The 14,972-nt window shown below is 55.0% G+C and overlaps 5 protein-coding genes across 5 annotated transcripts; 2 read left to right on the plus strand and 3 right to left on the minus strand.

The window, feature by feature from the left end:
* Window positions 1-385: 385 nt before the first annotated feature.
* HER10_EVM0007966 (uncharacterized protein) lies at window positions 386-2,088 on the minus strand. The gene has a single exon (XM_035477504.1). It carries the CDS (start codon window positions 1,923-1,925, stop codon window positions 648-650), a length of 1,278 nt encoding a protein of 425 aa, XP_035329676.1. The 5' UTR covers window positions 1,926-2,088; the 3' UTR covers window positions 386-647.
* Window positions 2,089-2,354: 266 nt separating this feature from the next.
* HER10_EVM0013000 (uncharacterized protein) lies at window positions 2,355-4,435 on the plus strand. Its single transcript, XM_035483200.1, has 3 exons — window positions 2,355-3,229; window positions 3,281-3,367; window positions 3,417-4,435. Exons 1-3 carry the CDS (start codon window positions 2,611-2,613, stop codon window positions 4,286-4,288), a joined length of 1,578 nt encoding a protein of 525 aa, XP_035330274.1. The 5' UTR covers window positions 2,355-2,610; the 3' UTR covers window positions 4,289-4,435.
* A 188-nt stretch (window positions 4,436-4,623) lies between these two features.
* HER10_EVM0013117 (ribosome biogenesis GTP-binding protein YsxC) lies at window positions 4,624-6,133 on the minus strand (the record flags this gene model as incomplete). Its single annotated transcript, XM_035482484.1, has 2 exons — window positions 6,010-6,133; window positions 4,624-5,934 (listed from the first exon to the last, which is right to left on the minus strand). The coding sequence occupies exons 1-2, from the start codon at window positions 6,010-6,012 to the stop codon at window positions 4,624-4,626; spliced, it is 1,314 nt and encodes a 437-aa protein (XP_035330292.1). The 5' UTR covers window positions 6,013-6,133.
* A 556-nt stretch (window positions 6,134-6,689) lies between these two features.
* On the minus strand, window positions 6,690-8,923 carry HER10_EVM0007828 (zinc finger protein Yan). Its single transcript, XM_035477372.1, has 2 exons — window positions 8,515-8,923; window positions 6,690-8,400 (listed from the first exon to the last, which is right to left on the minus strand). The coding sequence occupies exons 1-2, from the start codon at window positions 8,658-8,660 to the stop codon at window positions 6,861-6,863; spliced, it is 1,686 nt and encodes a 561-aa protein (XP_035329652.1). The 5' UTR covers window positions 8,661-8,923; the 3' UTR covers window positions 6,690-6,860.
* Window positions 8,924-10,104: 1,181 nt separating this feature from the next.
* On the plus strand, window positions 10,105-14,582 carry HER10_EVM0003124 (HECT-domain-containing protein). Its single transcript, XM_035472810.1, has 3 exons — window positions 10,105-10,619; window positions 10,689-12,934; window positions 12,991-14,582. Exons 1-3 carry the CDS (start codon window positions 10,399-10,401, stop codon window positions 14,457-14,459), a joined length of 3,936 nt encoding a protein of 1,311 aa, XP_035329049.1. The 5' UTR covers window positions 10,105-10,398; the 3' UTR covers window positions 14,460-14,582.
* The last annotated feature ends 390 nt before the right edge of the window (window positions 14,583-14,972 follow it).

Below are 14,972 nucleotides of genomic sequence, written 5' to 3' on the forward strand. Positions count from 1 at the left end.
ACCCCAATGATTTGAGATGTGAGGACGAAACGGCACGGAGTACACGCTATCGATCAGGCTGCAGCCTGGTTGCTCGTTTACCCATCTTGGCCTACTGCGCCCCCGGAACTTCTCTGTGTCACAGATCTCAGCCTGATTCTGCGTGAGGGGAACTTTACCGGTCCAGCGACTGTTAGAAAGAATTCTGTTATCCGGTACCTAGAGGTGTACATCACAGCCAAGTACCGCCGGGTTTTAGGTACTTACTTATTGATCACTCACAGTCCAATTATTTGCATCAGTAACACTAGGGCCGTAGGGAGATGTATGAAAAGGACGTCAAAGATACGTTTTGATTTTTCTATCTACACGGCAAACGTTTGCGCGGGAGCTGATCTCGAGTCTAGTGATTATGCCGCGTACCAAGCTCTCTCTCTCCCTCTCTGGTCTTTTTTCCATCCTCTCGAAGAATAATCAGCCGTCATGCTTTTCAAAGCTCTCTGAAGCAGACTAATAAACGCAATGCCAAAGTCAAACCGGCCATCCCCTTTTTAATTTTCACCACCAAAAACCAGAACGCAAAAAGCAGACTTCTTTTCTTCGGGATCCCAAACTCCGAGAACCGAATATGCATGTGTCGTCAAGAAACTATAGCTAAAAAGCGGACCTCAGTCGAACTTGATGCCCTTCTTGCTAGAAATGTCAATCATGCCGCCGCGGTAGGCGCCGCGCTTCTTCTTGTTCTTCTCCTTGGTGAAGCCCTTGCCCTTGGTGACGATGAGGTCCTCGTGAGCGCGCTGCGAGTAGTCGTTGGGCACGTACTCGTTGCTGGCGAAGCGGGGGTCGACGTAGACGACGTCGGGGATGCGGGAGAAGGGCTTGTTGGGCTCCTTCTTCTCCTTCTTGCCGCCGCGGTTGTTGGCGCGGTAGGTCATGGGGTCGGGGGGCAGAGGCGGGTCGGCGGCCGTGGACGTCGCGGGCTTGAGCTCGGGGGACGTCTTCTCGAGGGTTGCGGAGGAGAGGGAGGCGCTGTCGGTGGGTGCCTTTTCCTTCTTGGCCTTCTTCTTGGTGTCTGCGTCTGAGTCGGAGTCCGAATCGGAAGAGGAAGAAGAGGAGTCGGAGTCGGAGCCGGATTCGGGAAGGGGCACCTTTGCGGCCTCAGAGCCGTCAGAGTCGGAGTCAGAGTCGCTGTCGCTGTCGGAAGAGTCTGAGTCTGAGGAGGAGTCAGATTCGCTGGAGCTGTCCGAGCTGGAGTCGGAAGACGAGTCGGAGGAGGAGCTGCTATCGTCCTTCTTGACCCTCTGCTTCTTGGCCTTGGGGGCTTCATCTTCAGAGCTGGAATCGTCTGAGGAAGAGTCGCTGTCGCTGCTGCTGCTGCTATCACTGCTGCTGCTGTCGGACTCGGGCGCCTTGCGCTTCAGGCTCTGCTTGGCCTTAGGCTCGGGCTTCTCATCTTCGCTCTCGCTGTCGCTGCTGGAGTCGGAATCGGAGCTGGAGCTGGAGCTGGAGCTGGAGCTGCTATCGCTGTCGCTGTCGGCGGCGGCAGCCGCATCGGCCATATCCACATCCTCGCTCGAGCTGCTGTCGCTCGAGCTCTCGCTGGTGGTCGGAGCGGTGGAAGAAGTCTGCCAGGTCTGGAAGACGGTAACGAGGTTGGTCTGGCCCGCTTCCTTCTTGGAAGGCTTCCAACCGCTCTTGGCGCGCTGCTTCTGGAAGGCCTCGTGGGCAGAGGTGAAGGCGTTCTCGGAGAGGAAGGAGTCGACGAGGTCCATCAATTGGGCGGGAGGAGCCTGCTTGGTGGAGGTGGCCTCGGCCTTGACCTTCTTCTCGGACTTCTTGACCTTGGCCATTTTGTCTGGTTGCGTTGTCGCGGAAGCCGTAGAGGTGCTTGTGTTGTTGGCTTTTGTGAAGTTGTTGGAGAATAACCAAGATGGAGGCGCAGACATGTGTATTGGGCCAGGAGATGGCTCTTATCCGTCGCAATGGCAAGAAAAAGAAGAGGGCAAAGTGAGTGGAGGTGGAAAGAGCCGGCGAGTCGCAAATTCCTCGGTGAGAATGGAATCGTCCTGGGTCTTCCCTCACCTGGGAAAATTTCTGTGGGATCTCTGCGTCGGCGGATCGGTGTCTCCAAAATTTTAGTGCCGGGATCCCTGCTCGCAACTTTTTTTTCCTTCCCGACCTCTCACTTTGCGACAAGTCTTATCTTATCAGTCAATATCCATCAAGCTGGTCTATGTATTTATCCATCAAACGCCAGTGGTAACTCGTTGCCACGCCTCGTACCTTAGCGCTGGCATCCACGCGACAGGGGTGGCCAGCTCATTGCCCGATCAGCGACTGCCCGTTTGTTGACTTTCGCAAAGCTGGGCGCCTAGGCTTCGACTAGCGACCGAGCGCCATCCTCTTCCTGGGAGATCCATCTAATGGTGCTGCATACCACAAATGACGAAGGACTCTTGACGAAAGCTTCTCCAAACAACCGAATTCAACCTCTCATAAGAAACCAAACCGACCGACCTTCTCCGTCGCCGTCTTCTTCCTGGTCCTTTGATCTTCGCGCCTGGGGTCAGGTCAGATCAGACATCTTTCCTTACATCCACCACCCCGGTTACATCGAAACACGCAGCGAAAATGAATGCTACCAAACGAAAGTTCAACGCCCTCATCCAGGGTATGGGCAGATCATCCGCCTCTACGAAATCGAACGACACCACGAGCTTGCCTTCCGAATCCCCTCGTCCGTCGACGACTTCCCTCCAGCCCTCCAACACGAATTCTACAAACACGAACATAACGGCCGATACCTCTGTAAAACCGAGCATGTCGATTGAAGAGGATATCTTGTTGAAGCGTCGGCGCCTGCAAGCACTGACTGAGAAGAATGCCGCTACGATCAATAGCTCTCCTTCAATTCGTGCCACTGGAGCAGGTGCAACGACAACCTTCTCGAACGTATCTCTGAAGAAGTGGGTTCCAAGGTCTGCCAACGTGACGGAAATCAAGCACGCCCCAAAGTTTGCACCCAGCGACCGAAACGAGCTCCTGAAGAGACTAGCATCGTTCCAGGAGATTACAGACTGGACACCGAAGCCCGATGCAGTGAACGAGGTTGAATGGGCGAAGCGAGGATGGGTATGCCAGGGAAAGGATCGTGTGCGGTGCTCACTCTGCAATAAGGAGCTCGTTGTGAAGCTCAACAAACGCGAAGTCGATGGCAAGGAGGTACCTGTCCTTGTGGCGTCGGACGTCGGTAGGTTCATGGTCGCCAGTCCTCGCTGCTACTCAGAACTGATTGGTGAAGCAGAGGAAGCGTTAATAGAAAGATACTCCGATCTTATTGTCACGGCACACCTGGAGGAATGTTTATGGAGAAAACAGGGATGTGATAGTAAGTGTCTACAGACCCTAATGACGAGAGCAAGATCTAACTTTCCCAGATTCGCTACTCCGGCTGTCTTTAACCAATGCCAAAATAAGTGTGGAGGCTTTGCGGACACGTTACGACGAGCTCTGTGCAAGGAAACCCTTCCTTCCCTATGAGTTCAACTTGAGGCTGCCTGAGGGCCTCAACATCGACAGCGTCCTCGCTCAGCTGCCGGAAGACTTCTTCACAAGCCCACCGCCAACCAAGGACTCTCCGGATCCAAAGGAACCAAACAGGGTCGCTTTGGCTCTGGCAATGATGGGGTGGCAGGGCCTCACGAATCCCCGCATTGGTGCGGTGCCAAATTCGGCCTCCTGTCACACGTGCTTGCGACGTCTCGGTCTATGGATGTTCAAGAGTAAGGAGGTCAGCGCCGACGGCGAGATCCTCGTTCCCGCGCCAATGGATCATCTTGATCCAGTCAAGGAGCACCGTTTCTTCTGCCCTTGGAAGAATCCTGTGGCGCAACGTCTGGGCAGCGCGAAGCCTGGCTCAGACGCGACCTTGGCGGCTTGGAAGTTGCTGACGCAGGTACTGAAGAATGACGCTTACCTGCGCGGAGCGCTCGAGGACCGGCCGAAGAACAGGTCCACATGGCATAATAGAGGCGCCTCGGTGCCTTCAACGCCGGTTCGAAGGGGCGCTGCGGCGCACTCGACACCAGGGGGTTACGACTCGCCGAGCGCTGCCACCGAGCCAGCCGGCGGGGAGGACGAACAGTCAAGAGAAGCCAAGGACAAGGAACGTTGGGCACGTCTTAGGAGGGTTAAGAGTTTGTTTGAATCAAAGAACGCTAAGAAGATCCGTCGGCAGCTTAGCAGGCCGGGCACAGCGCGCTCGACCGTCTCAGGGGCGGGGGGAGACAAGGAAAAGGAGAAGGAGTAGTAGTGGACAACCAGTCTGCGCCAATTTCGTGTCACTCACTTGAGATTTCATACTGGAACGGAGGAAACAAGGAGTTCTCAGGGAATGTCTCATGGTCGAGGAAGGCCTGTTTGCAATTTTGTCTTGGCTAGAATACCCATATGATGGAACTTGTCTAAAGCGTTGGTTCATCAATAAGGTCTCCCGCAGTTTATGAGTAAAACGCTCGTGTGCCCAATTCATGCGTGCCTGACGATGAGTTGCATTTCTCTCTAGAGGGTATCTCTTCTCTACCATAGTCAATCACACTATCTTACAAACATGGTCGTACAGAAGGTTTCCCGTCTCTTCGTCGCTCACGAACTCCAGTCCCCAAACTTCTTCTCTAGCTCCTCAAACGAAACCACGTCCCCAGACCACGCCGCCGGATCGCTCTCCAAAGCCTTACCCGGCTCCAGCCTCTTTTCCTCTTTCTCCTCCCCACCCTTGTCCTGTGTCTTTTGCGACTTTTGCGCCGCCCTCCGCTGAGCGACCATCTTGCTAGCCTTCTCCGGCGCAACAAACTCCCTGACACCCGCCAACTCCAAAACCCCCATCCTCACCCCGGCCATCCCCGCTGCGCCGCTCCTCGTGCCCTCATCCACCTTCCAGCTCTTATCGCGCTCCATCCGCGCCGCGGTGATGTACACCCTCTTCACCCAGCCGTCCCACCCCGTCCTCGCGAAGCACCGCTCCGCCTCGCGTAACCGCTGCGCGATGCCGCCTTCCTCGCGCGCTTTACGAGAGAGCGCCTTGTCCATCTTGGTGAAGACGAGCATCACGGGGCGGCCGGCGTCGGCGAGGAGCTTGACGATTTGCGCGTCCTTTTCGGATACTTTTTTCTCGGAGGAGAGGAGGAGGACGATGCCGCGGAGCATGGTGCGCTTGTTGATGTATTCGACGATTTCGCGGCCCCATTCTTCGTGGGAGGCGTAGCCGTAGCCGGGGGTGTCGACAAGGATTATGCCGTGTTCTGGTTTCTCTTCCTTTGTGACGCCGCCGCCACCCTCGGACGAGGAAGAAGAAGAAGGGGAGGCGACTGGTTTCCGGAAAGGAAGGCCCGTCAAGGGTCCCACGCCGTAGGCATTCATGGAGACGGTCTTGCCTGCCCGGTCGCTTACTTTCGCGAGCGACGCCGCGCCGGTGAGGGCGTTGATGAAGGACGACTTCCCGCAGTTGCTGGCGCCGACGACGCAGATCTCGGGCGTGGTGGTGTTGAGCGGGTGGTGCTTCAGCCGGAAGGCCGAGTACAAGAACGTCGCGGGCGGAGACAGGAAGAAGCGGGCGGCGAGGGCGTGCGGGAGGACGTCGTCACTGGCGATGGGGTCCGCGACGAGGCTGCCGCCGTCGCCCTCGAGTTCGATTTCGGGGGGCGGCGGGGGCGGTCTCCGCGCCAGGCGGAGGTCCTTTTCTGAAATTGAGATTGCTGCTTTGATGGCGTCTGGGCTGGCGATCATGGCTGCTGCGTCGCGGTTCCTTCGGGAGGGTTCGGGTTTTGGCGGTTTGGGTTGCCGGATGGGTTTCTGGTGTTCTTTTGATCTCTTGGGGGGGACGAAGTAGAGTGATCTGGCTTCCCAGACGTCTTTGGGTTTGCTAATCTTGTCCAGTTCTTCTTGGGATAGTTTTGGCTAGAGGACTGTCAGTATAGATCCTCTAGTTTTGATCCTTTTAGTGAGGAGAAGAGCAATAATGCTTCAACTCACCATCAGTACAAAACCGCCGCCCTTCCTCTTGGGTGCCGGCGGTTCATCGTCCCTGTGTGACCTCCTTGGCCGACTCCTCCTCGACAATGATGTTGAGAATCTCTCATCCCGTCCACGTTCGTTACGAGACGCATCGCCAGAGCTTCTTGGGCTTAAGTCGCTGCCTGACCGTCTAGCGGGTGTGCCGCCCGACCGCGAAGGGGCCGAAAGCCTGGTGTTCGCCCGGACGCGCTGGTCCTCCTTTGCGCGAGTCTTCCCGTTGTCGAACTCTTCCAGCCGTCTTGGGTGTTTCCGCCCATCGTACCAGCCGTCAGCGTCTGGTTGGGGTAGCCATGCGTTGTAAGTCGGCCTGCTGCTCATCCATCGCTGCGACGTCAGGAACGGCCGCTGAGCGAAGGCACGGCAGTTGCATATGTGTTTGAACATTTTCACGAGCCAAACATGAGCTCTAGATTATTGTTCTGAAAATTTGATATTCATTGCCAATGGTGCCGAATGATATTTGTGGATGAGAGAGCTCAGGGGATGGTGGACGGTATATGAAGGTCCGAGTTTGCTTAGGATAATGCAACAAACGCATAGAGACGTTTCGTTATATGCATAGTTAATTGTCAAACCCCCACCGTCGCCACCAGTATATACAATAAGTTGTCACAACTAACATCATCTCACTTCAAAGTCTCTGCGATCTTATGGCGGTAATAGCCTCTATTTTAGTTCTACCTTCCCTATGCATGGTTCATCAAAGCTCATCATGCATGCCAATTCCTTTGAAGGTTCAATGTAATTTAGCGAAATACAAAATCAATCCGTCCAACGCCTTGTTCATCCAGAATCGATTGGCGAGTTGATCAACCACCGGCCTGGTAGCGGTAGTAGAAGTTCTTCTGGTTGTTCAACTTCTCGCTGACTCCGTAGTCGTAGCGCTTCTGGTGACGCGTGGCGGTGCTCCGGCCTCTGACCTCTTCCTGTCTAACAACGCGCTTCTGCTTGTCAGAGGCACCAGCCATGCCAGCAGCATCTCTGCGAGCGATAGCACGGTTGCGAGTCTTGCGGTCGCCGGTGGTGGCGACCTCTCTACCATCAACGTCCATCTCATCGCCCGAGCCAGAGCCAGCCTCAATGGCCAAACGCTCGGCGCGCTCCTCCTCGGTAGGGTAGTTGTGAAGGTTCTGTCTGAAGTATCGGTTGTGAGAGCGGTGACCGACTGCCTTGCCAGAGGGCAAGTGCAGCTCGTACTCGTCGTAGAAGACAGCACGAGTGTGCTTGTGGGCGTGTGAGTGCCAGCCGTCGGCCTGGTGGCGGGCACGCGGATCGTTGGTAGAGTGATGAGGGTGCTTGTCGAGGCGCTCGAACTGCTCATACTTGCCATCCGCGGTGAAGGCCGTCAGCTCATCCGAGTCAAGCGAAGAGGCCGAGCTGTCCGTCTCCCAGCCATCATCACCACCCTCCTCAACCTCCTCGCCGTCCTCTCCAACCAACTTGGTCGGGCGCTTCAGACCCAACTTGGCTCCACCGTTCTCATCAGCCTCTTCCTCCTCCTCGTCCGAGTCCTCGCCATCAGAGTAGGTGCTTCGGAAGTCGTAGAAATCACCAATGTCGAGCTGAACTTCCTCCGTATCGTAGGGAATCTTGCAGTGGCCCTTGTCGCGCATGTGAGTCTGCACAGCAAAGGCCGTCTTCTTGGTCTTGAAGCAGTACAGGCACTGGTGACCATCATGGACGCGCTCCTGCAAATGCTGAAGCAGGCCATCCAGGTCAACAAGATACTGCTTCTCGGGAATGAACATATCGTGGAATCGCTCCATGTGGTTGGCGTTGAGGGAGACGCTGGGCGACTCGTAGTTGCAGAACAAACAGGACTTGATGGTCCAAGCGATCTCTGGCTTTGACTGCACGGGGGTTGCAGATTCGGAGTCGCGGTTCATGTTAACGTCTTCACGCTGACCTTGAGCAGAGAGGTGGGGGTTGGAGGGGCGCTTGACGGGTGAGGGGCGCTCGCCGTGGGACTCGTGAATGTTGGTCTTCTTGAGGCCCTCGACGACCTGAGTGAACTCCTCCTCGGCCTCGGAATCCAACTCGCTCTCCTTGTCGACGGCGATGGGCTCGCCAAGAGAGAAGGTGGAGCTCATGACGGAGCTGGCATCATCGGCAACACCGCCCTTGCGTCTAGCAATAGCAGCGACACGGACCTTGTGCTTCTGGCTCGTCAAGTGGTTCTGGTAGGCGTTCTCGCTCGAGTACGACTTCTGGCAGGCGTCGCAGGAGCGTTCGAAGAGGGCCTTCTCTGCCTCGGCGGTCTGAACGGCGCGAGCCTGGAGGACCTTTTCGTTGAAGACCTCAGAGGCAATAGGAGGGAGGGAGGCGACTCTGCGCTTGAGGTTGTATCGGCTGGGTAGATGATGTCAGTTGGTCTGGGCGGAACACAGCGGAAACAAGACGACAAGCCGGGCCCAGAAAACAGAAGGAACGACTCTGGGAAGGAGGGAAATCAAAGTAACATACTGCCAGTCGCTCTTCATATGGCCTCGCTGAAGATCGATGTTTCGGTAGGCAACAGAGCAGGTGTTGCAGGTGTAGGGGTGGGAAGCCGCCGTTGCCCCTCCATTTGCAGGAACGGCGCCGAGGGCAGCAACATCGACGCTCGCCATGGTGAATGTCGTGTGCAAAAGTGGTGAGTTTTGCTTGGTTTTCGTCTCAGAGGTTGCTTGTGTATGTGTTTGATTGTTTGCAATAGGGAGTTTTGTTGCGCGCAAACGTGAATTTGCAGGAAGCGCAAAAGAAAGAGAGGTGAAGGAGGCAAAAGATGGGCGTGCCTCTGTGTGCAGTGCGTCAAAGTCTGGCGGGATGGAGGGGAAAATGATTTTAAAAGGGAAAATTCGCAAGGGCTTTAGTGGGTTAGGCGGGGGTTTGGAGGGACGTGATAGGCACGTCACTTGCAGTCTAGGGCCCTTGGGCTGGGCTGTCCCTCAGAAGTTGTACCACTGGAAAGCCTCGAGATTTCCCTTACCTTAGCACGTTCCTGGCAGTTGCTGCCCTGTCAAGTGGGGGCCGGTACACTAATCCTCTCCTTCCCGAAGCACCGGACCTGCAAAGATTCTCGACTGAGAAGCCTGGTGCTTTCTTTCTGGCTTCTGGCTTATTCTGTCTCGCCGGCTGACATATCAAGAAAGAGGCAAGTCGCATGAGTACCTACCTTAAGGGGCAAACTATCGCTTCAAGCACCAGCAAGTCTACTTGTCACCGTTTTGGGGTTAAGGTGTTGCCGTCCCGCGCCTTTTAGAGTTACAGCCTTTATTATGGAAGTACCTACCTACATCTTCGTGGGGAATCATTGGCGCTTGGGCTTGCGCCTCAAATGCAAGCCTCGATTCGGGCATCTCGATGAATGACTACCTAACAACAAAGTTGAAGCCCAACAAGTACGAGTGCCAGGATATAATCCAGACGGAAGACTCAAGATTTCGACTAAGATACTACAGGAACAGACAAATACTTGCATCATACCCACCACACTCCCGTCACCACACTGAGAAATAGTTACCGTATGGAAACTCGAATGACTAATTCACCGTTAGGCGCTGTCTGCAAAACATCGGCCCGTCATGAACAACGATGGAGGGGTTCGAGCGGGTCAACCGGGCGGCGACGGCGGCGCGGGCACCTCTGCTGGGTCCAGAAAAAAAAAGGAAAGAAAGTCGGAGGCAGAAATCGCCGACCTTGCCGAGACTGGAATGGGCGTTTGAACAATGAAGACGGCAACCTTGCGGCTGATGTCAGAAACACCACAAGGCATCCATACTCCGTATTCGTAGTGTAGGTGCAGGCCCCAGAGTAGGTACCCTGCCCTGGTCCGCCCTTTGATCGCAACTTGCGCGTCTGCCATTGGAATTTCGCATGCTAAATTGGGACCCTCTGCGGAATCCTCCATGTTCGATTTGCCTGCTCCCGTGCTTCCCGTATCCACTCTTCCAGAAGGACCCCGGAAGCCGTGCCCCGTTTGCATCGAATCGCACCGTGTCATCGCCGAGCCTCGTAGCGTGGCCATACGGTGCCCAGTTCCTCTTCCGACACTGACGACCGGGACGTTGAGCTATCCTAATCCACCTAACCTACTTACCATACCCACTGCCCATCATCGGGTCAAGGCTGTTCATTCATCACCAACATATTTCTATTTGGCCCAACTGTGTTCACTACTGGTTGTAATATCCGTGTACCATTAGACGTCCACGAGAACGAAACCGCCCCTGCGTTCCCTCTTATTCTGTCCGACTCCTCTTCTCGCTAGCCGCTCCCTGCCGCGCGCATTTCCTGGTCTTGTACGCCGCCAGCTACCTCATCCAACCTCGACCTCAGATACCCCAGAACTCTCGCCATCCGGATGACATGACTCGAGACATTTGCCGCCCTGAGAAGGGCCCTCAGACCGAAGCCGGCCTCGATGCTGAACTTCTAGCCGGTCTCTGGGAAGATGCGCCTCTCGCGCGCCTGCCCTCTGATGCGCCGGCCGAACTGAAGGATATGGTACAGATCATAGAGAACCCGAAGCGCGTCTACGCCATCCACCGCGCCAGCCGCCGGCACAACTTCCAGATTCTCGTAGAAGCGTGCGTCTTCAACTGTTATTCAGCCTCCATTGTGTGTCCTCCATACTAACAAACCCCTGATCTGATCAGATACGTCCAACAGCTACGGTACGGATGTGACTCCAAGTCATGTACAACCTCGACCTGCTTCTCCTGTCGCAAGCGTCTCGCAGGCAAAGCGCCAATACGCAGATACAACATCACGAGCGCAAGGACCTTGGCAGTGTACCTGGCCAGTCAGGACAACCCAGAGACTGGGCTCTGTCCCTACCTCAACCCCCCGAAAGAAACACCGGCCGCCCTCAACTCGCTCATATTTTCCTCCAACCCCGCGCCTCCAGCATTCAGCGACCCCTTTTCGAAGCGATCCGGTACATCAGGCGATAGTAGAAGGCGGAAGTCAAATTCGGGCGCCAGGACAAATGGCGATGGCAGTTCCATGAGGGCTACCCAGGGTACCGAGGAAATTGGTCGTCGAGCAACAATATCCGCCACGCACGAACGCTCCCATTTTGATGCGGCAACAGGCACTGCACATCCTCCATTCAAGATTGCCGAACGACCCGTCAACAAGGATTACCGTTCTTTCGCAGCCAATGTGTTTGGGACCGTCGCCTTCAAGATGTTGGAATGGCTTACGCCAGCTGGCCTGGATGCCATGTCCCAAAAAGTCGCGGCATTGGAGGCAGAGGCGACACAAAGTCCTTCCAAAGAAGAACCGCAAATGTTCCGTAACCCATCAGGCCTGTCGACGCCTTTGCAGCCAACGCCTCCCTTGACGCAGGCAGGTACGAGGGATTTGGGCGAAGTCTCTCAGTCGACTCCGGAACAAGGATCGGATGCAGTTATCGCTCAGGGGTCACAGACACTGCATAATCCAAATGCGACGATGCCCAGCTCACGGCCTAATAAACCTAAGAGAAGTTCAAGCACTAGGGTGCGGGCCAACTCGAAGCCTAGTAGGAAACTCTCTATCGAGCCATACCCGACATCTTCATTGCCCGAAGACGTCACGTCCGGGTTGTCCTCCCCAAGGATGAACGGAGGAGCTTATGAGAAACCACTGCGGCCACCAAAAACGTCTCACGTTAACCCTTACGCCATTCCAGAAATACCCTCGACACCATCATTCTTCGATAATGTACCGCCTCAAAGCCACGCTGTAACGATTGTCCAAGAACCAGACTCAATACCCAATATAAACCACGCCAACAGCCGACCACCACAACCAGCAGAAACTCCAGTTTCCCATGACCCGGTCTCAGAAGCTCAACCTTTGCGGGTTGCAAATTCCGCCGAAAATGCGAAACAGAATCAAGATCCGCTGGAGGTATCGATTGCCGACAGCTTGCTCCCACAATCCTTAACAGTACTCGACGTGGAGGTGGTTGATCTCGTGTGCGACATTCTCCAGGATGACGGTACATCAGAGTCCCACCTCCTTGATCCCCCAAGGATTACCAGCACGTACACCACACTCAAGGACCGGGCTTCCAGAATGCAGAGGAAACAGAGCTCCCGAGCTACCTACCCAAAGAGACTCCGAAGACAGTGGAAGCTTTTTATTGAGCAAAGTCTGTTCAATATCTTGAGCGACCCCGTTAGTTTGGTCGCATCCTTTGTCAAGGACGACGAATTGCTCGATTCCCATACCATATGGTACTGCATGCTGAGACTCACACGAGTGGCTCCAAGCTTGGTGTTTCACAGTTTGTGGATGGCGGCTGGGAGCTTGTTCAAAGCACCCAAGTCACTGCAATCCCTTCGTCCCCCCGCTGCCAGAATGTTCCGCCGAACCGATCGATCTCTTGCCAATGTCGAAGCTGGTCAGCTCCTATCGATATGCCTCCATGCGCTGGTGGCCGCGGCCCCTTTGATTACAGACTCCCGAATCCTTTTCGACATGTCACGAATCCGTTCTAATGGGCTAACTCTCGCCGGAAGCGGTGCCCTCGCTCGGCAGCCAGCGTGGCTCTGCCTTCTGTATGAGGATGCCTTTTCGAACGATCTGGCACTCCGGCTGGCGAGGCGTTTGTTCACCGCCATATCCGCGCGTAGGTGTTTTGCAGATATGGCTGCGCAAGATGACAATCTCGAGGACAACAAGGAGGACTTCGACGCCCTTCGACCCCTTCTGTCTCAACTTGACCTACTTAACTCGTACTCATCTTCCACTCCTGGGGTGGGCCAGCTCGAGCGAGCTGGCCACGAGTCCAGGGTTTCTACGCTACTTCTAGACTGGGCCAAGACGGTGATGCTTCAGCAATGGGACGGCCAGCCTGAAATTTCATACGATAGCTCCTTTGGTGGAGCGTTGTCGCTGATTGCAGCTATGTGTAAGTTCTAAAATCATCGCATGTGAGATTTCCCATTCAACTGACCGCCCCACCAGACGAAAAACGACAAGACTTGCTTCTTGGAGACATACAATTTCGCGTGGATTACTTTGCCGAGAGGCTGGACTCAATCAATATGCCTGTCGCCTGGCTCACCCATACCTCCTCGAGACAGAAGAAGCACCTATTGGACTTCCCCTTCATCTTCGAACCATCTGCCTTGGTGTCTTATTTCCGATCCATCAACTTCTCGAAGATGAGCCGAAGCTACGAGGAATCAAGCTCGCTTCAAACACGTATGAAGGCAATTGTTGCTCCTGGAGGCCTCATTACCAATCCCCATCACAAGCTTGTTCTGCAAGACCTTCTGAAGACAGCCTCCTCAAAGTATTTGATCCTCGAGATTAGTCGTAAGAACGTCATTAGGGATGCTTTCGATCAACTCTGGCGGCGAGAAGCAAGAGAGCTGCATAGACCGCTCAAGATCCATCTTGGCGAGGAAGGTGGCGAAGAGGGATTCGATTCCGGCGGAGTTCAACAGGAGTTCTTCCGACTTGCTGTTGCTGAGTGCCTCAATCCCGATCATGGCGCTTTCACGGTCGACGATAGGACCCGCATGACCTGGTTCGTCCCGGGCTCCGTTGTACCAGCCTGGAAATTTGAGATCCTTGGTCTGTTGGTGTCACTGGCTGTCTATAACGGCCTGACGCTGCCCATCACATTTCCCAAGGCCCTTTACCGCAAGCTCCTAGGCGAGCCTGTGGACGAACTGCATCACATCGCCGACGGATGGCCAGACCTCGCGATGGGACTGACGACACTACTTGAATGGGACGAGAAACAGGGTCTTGTCGAAGACATCTTCGCACGCACATACGAATTCTCCGTTTCCATGTTTGGACAGCCCATTTCTCGGGAGATGGATGGAAAGGCTAGCAGCTGGCCCCAGTTCGAGGCGACTGCTAAGACGTCGCTTGTGGACGGGAATCCCGAGGATGCTCCGCTCGTCACCAACGAGAACAGGAACGCGTACGTCAGCGACTACATCAAATACCTGACGGATGTTTCCGTTCGGCCGCAATACGAAGCGTTCGAGCGTGGATTCCGAGCTTGCTTACATCCCAAGGCACTCGGGCTTCTGACCCCGCCACTCCTCCAATCACTCGTGGAGGGCGTCCAGGAGATTGACATTTCCGAACTGCGCCGATACACCAGATACGTCGGCTGGGACGCAACCCACCGCGGCGTCCGAGACTTCTGGTCGGTTGTTAAGCGCTACGACGAGAAGATGAAGAGGCGGCTGCTGGAGTTCGTCACCGCGTCGGACCGTGTGCCCGTCGGCGGCATGAAGAATATGCAATTCGTCGTTCAAAGAAATGGTGAAGAGGAGGGCGAGGGCGGACATTTGCCCACCGCGTACACGTGTTACGGTACGCTTTTGCTGCCAGAGTACAAAGATAAAGATGTCCTGAGAGAGAGGCTTTCCATGGCGTTGGAGAACGCGCAAGGCTTTGGGTTTGCTTGAGCGACCGTTTTGGGGGGGCGCGAGGAGTTGGTTGTATGTTAGAATTAGCGGAACAAAAAAGTATCTGGGCATGGAAGAGATAGGGGCTTGGGATCCTTGGCGCTCACTACTTGCATTGGGAAGAAGAGAATTGAGGTTCTGCATCTCTGGTTTTTATGGTGTTCGCTTGGCTATGGTGACTTTAATGTCGTGATTTCTTGTGATTTGATATGAGATCCAATTCCAGATCTCTCGGCTCTACCTCGTCCATCGGAAGCAATCCAGTGGCCATAGTATGATGCATAGCACCATCCCGAGACAAGACCGGGGATTTCTCTGTCGATTTGACCTAGTCGACACACAGCTGTAGGCACCTTAGCTCTCCCATACCATAGTTCCCAGGCTTTCAACACGTACCCGTAATCCTCACCAAATTCAGAGAAACCTTGCTGTCCATGAAACTTATCTCCGTAAGGGGTTCCGTTAACCCAGACTGGGATGGCTGGTATCCTCCTAGGTTCGCGAATGAATGGA

This window comes from Colletotrichum scovillei (assembly GCF_011075155.1).
Source record: "Colletotrichum scovillei strain TJNH1 chromosome Unknown Contig00009, whole genome shotgun sequence".
NCBI lineage: Eukaryota > Fungi > Ascomycota > Sordariomycetes > Glomerellales > Glomerellaceae > Colletotrichum > Colletotrichum scovillei.

What these genes read in the sequence shown, in the direction of transcription:
- HER10_EVM0007828 (XM_035477372.1), bottom strand. Translation starts at nt 8,660, where the DNA reads ATGGCGAGCGTCGATGTTGCTGCCCTCGGCGCCGTTCCTGCAAATGGA. An exon ending in CATATGAAGAGCGACTGGCA is followed by an intron (nt 8,401 to 8,514) that starts GTATGTTACTTT and finishes TCATCTACCCAG; the next exon opens with CCGATACAACCTCAAGCGCA.
- HER10_EVM0007966 (XM_035477504.1), bottom strand. Translation starts at nt 1,925, where the DNA reads ATGTCTGCGCCTCCATCTTGGTTATTCTCCAACAACTTCACAAAAGCC.
- HER10_EVM0003124 (XM_035472810.1), top strand. Translation starts at nt 10,399, where the DNA reads ATGACTCGAGACATTTGCCGCCCTGAGAAGGGCCCTCAGACCGAAGCC. An exon ending in TTCCAGATTCTCGTAGAAGC is followed by an intron (nt 10,620 to 10,688) that starts GTGCGTCTTCAA and finishes TGATCTGATCAG; the next exon opens with ATACGTCCAACAGCTACGGT. An exon ending in GTCGCTGATTGCAGCTATGT is followed by an intron (nt 12,935 to 12,990) that starts GTAAGTTCTAAA and finishes CCGCCCCACCAG; the next exon opens with ACGAAAAACGACAAGACTTG.
- HER10_EVM0013000 (XM_035483200.1), top strand. Translation starts at nt 2,611, where the DNA reads ATGAATGCTACCAAACGAAAGTTCAACGCCCTCATCCAGGGTATGGGC. An exon ending in CCTTGTGGCGTCGGACGTCG is followed by an intron (nt 3,230 to 3,280) that starts GTAGGTTCATGG and finishes TGATTGGTGAAG; the next exon opens with CAGAGGAAGCGTTAATAGAA. An exon ending in GAGAAAACAGGGATGTGATA is followed by an intron (nt 3,368 to 3,416) that starts GTAAGTGTCTAC and finishes TAACTTTCCCAG; the next exon opens with ATTCGCTACTCCGGCTGTCT.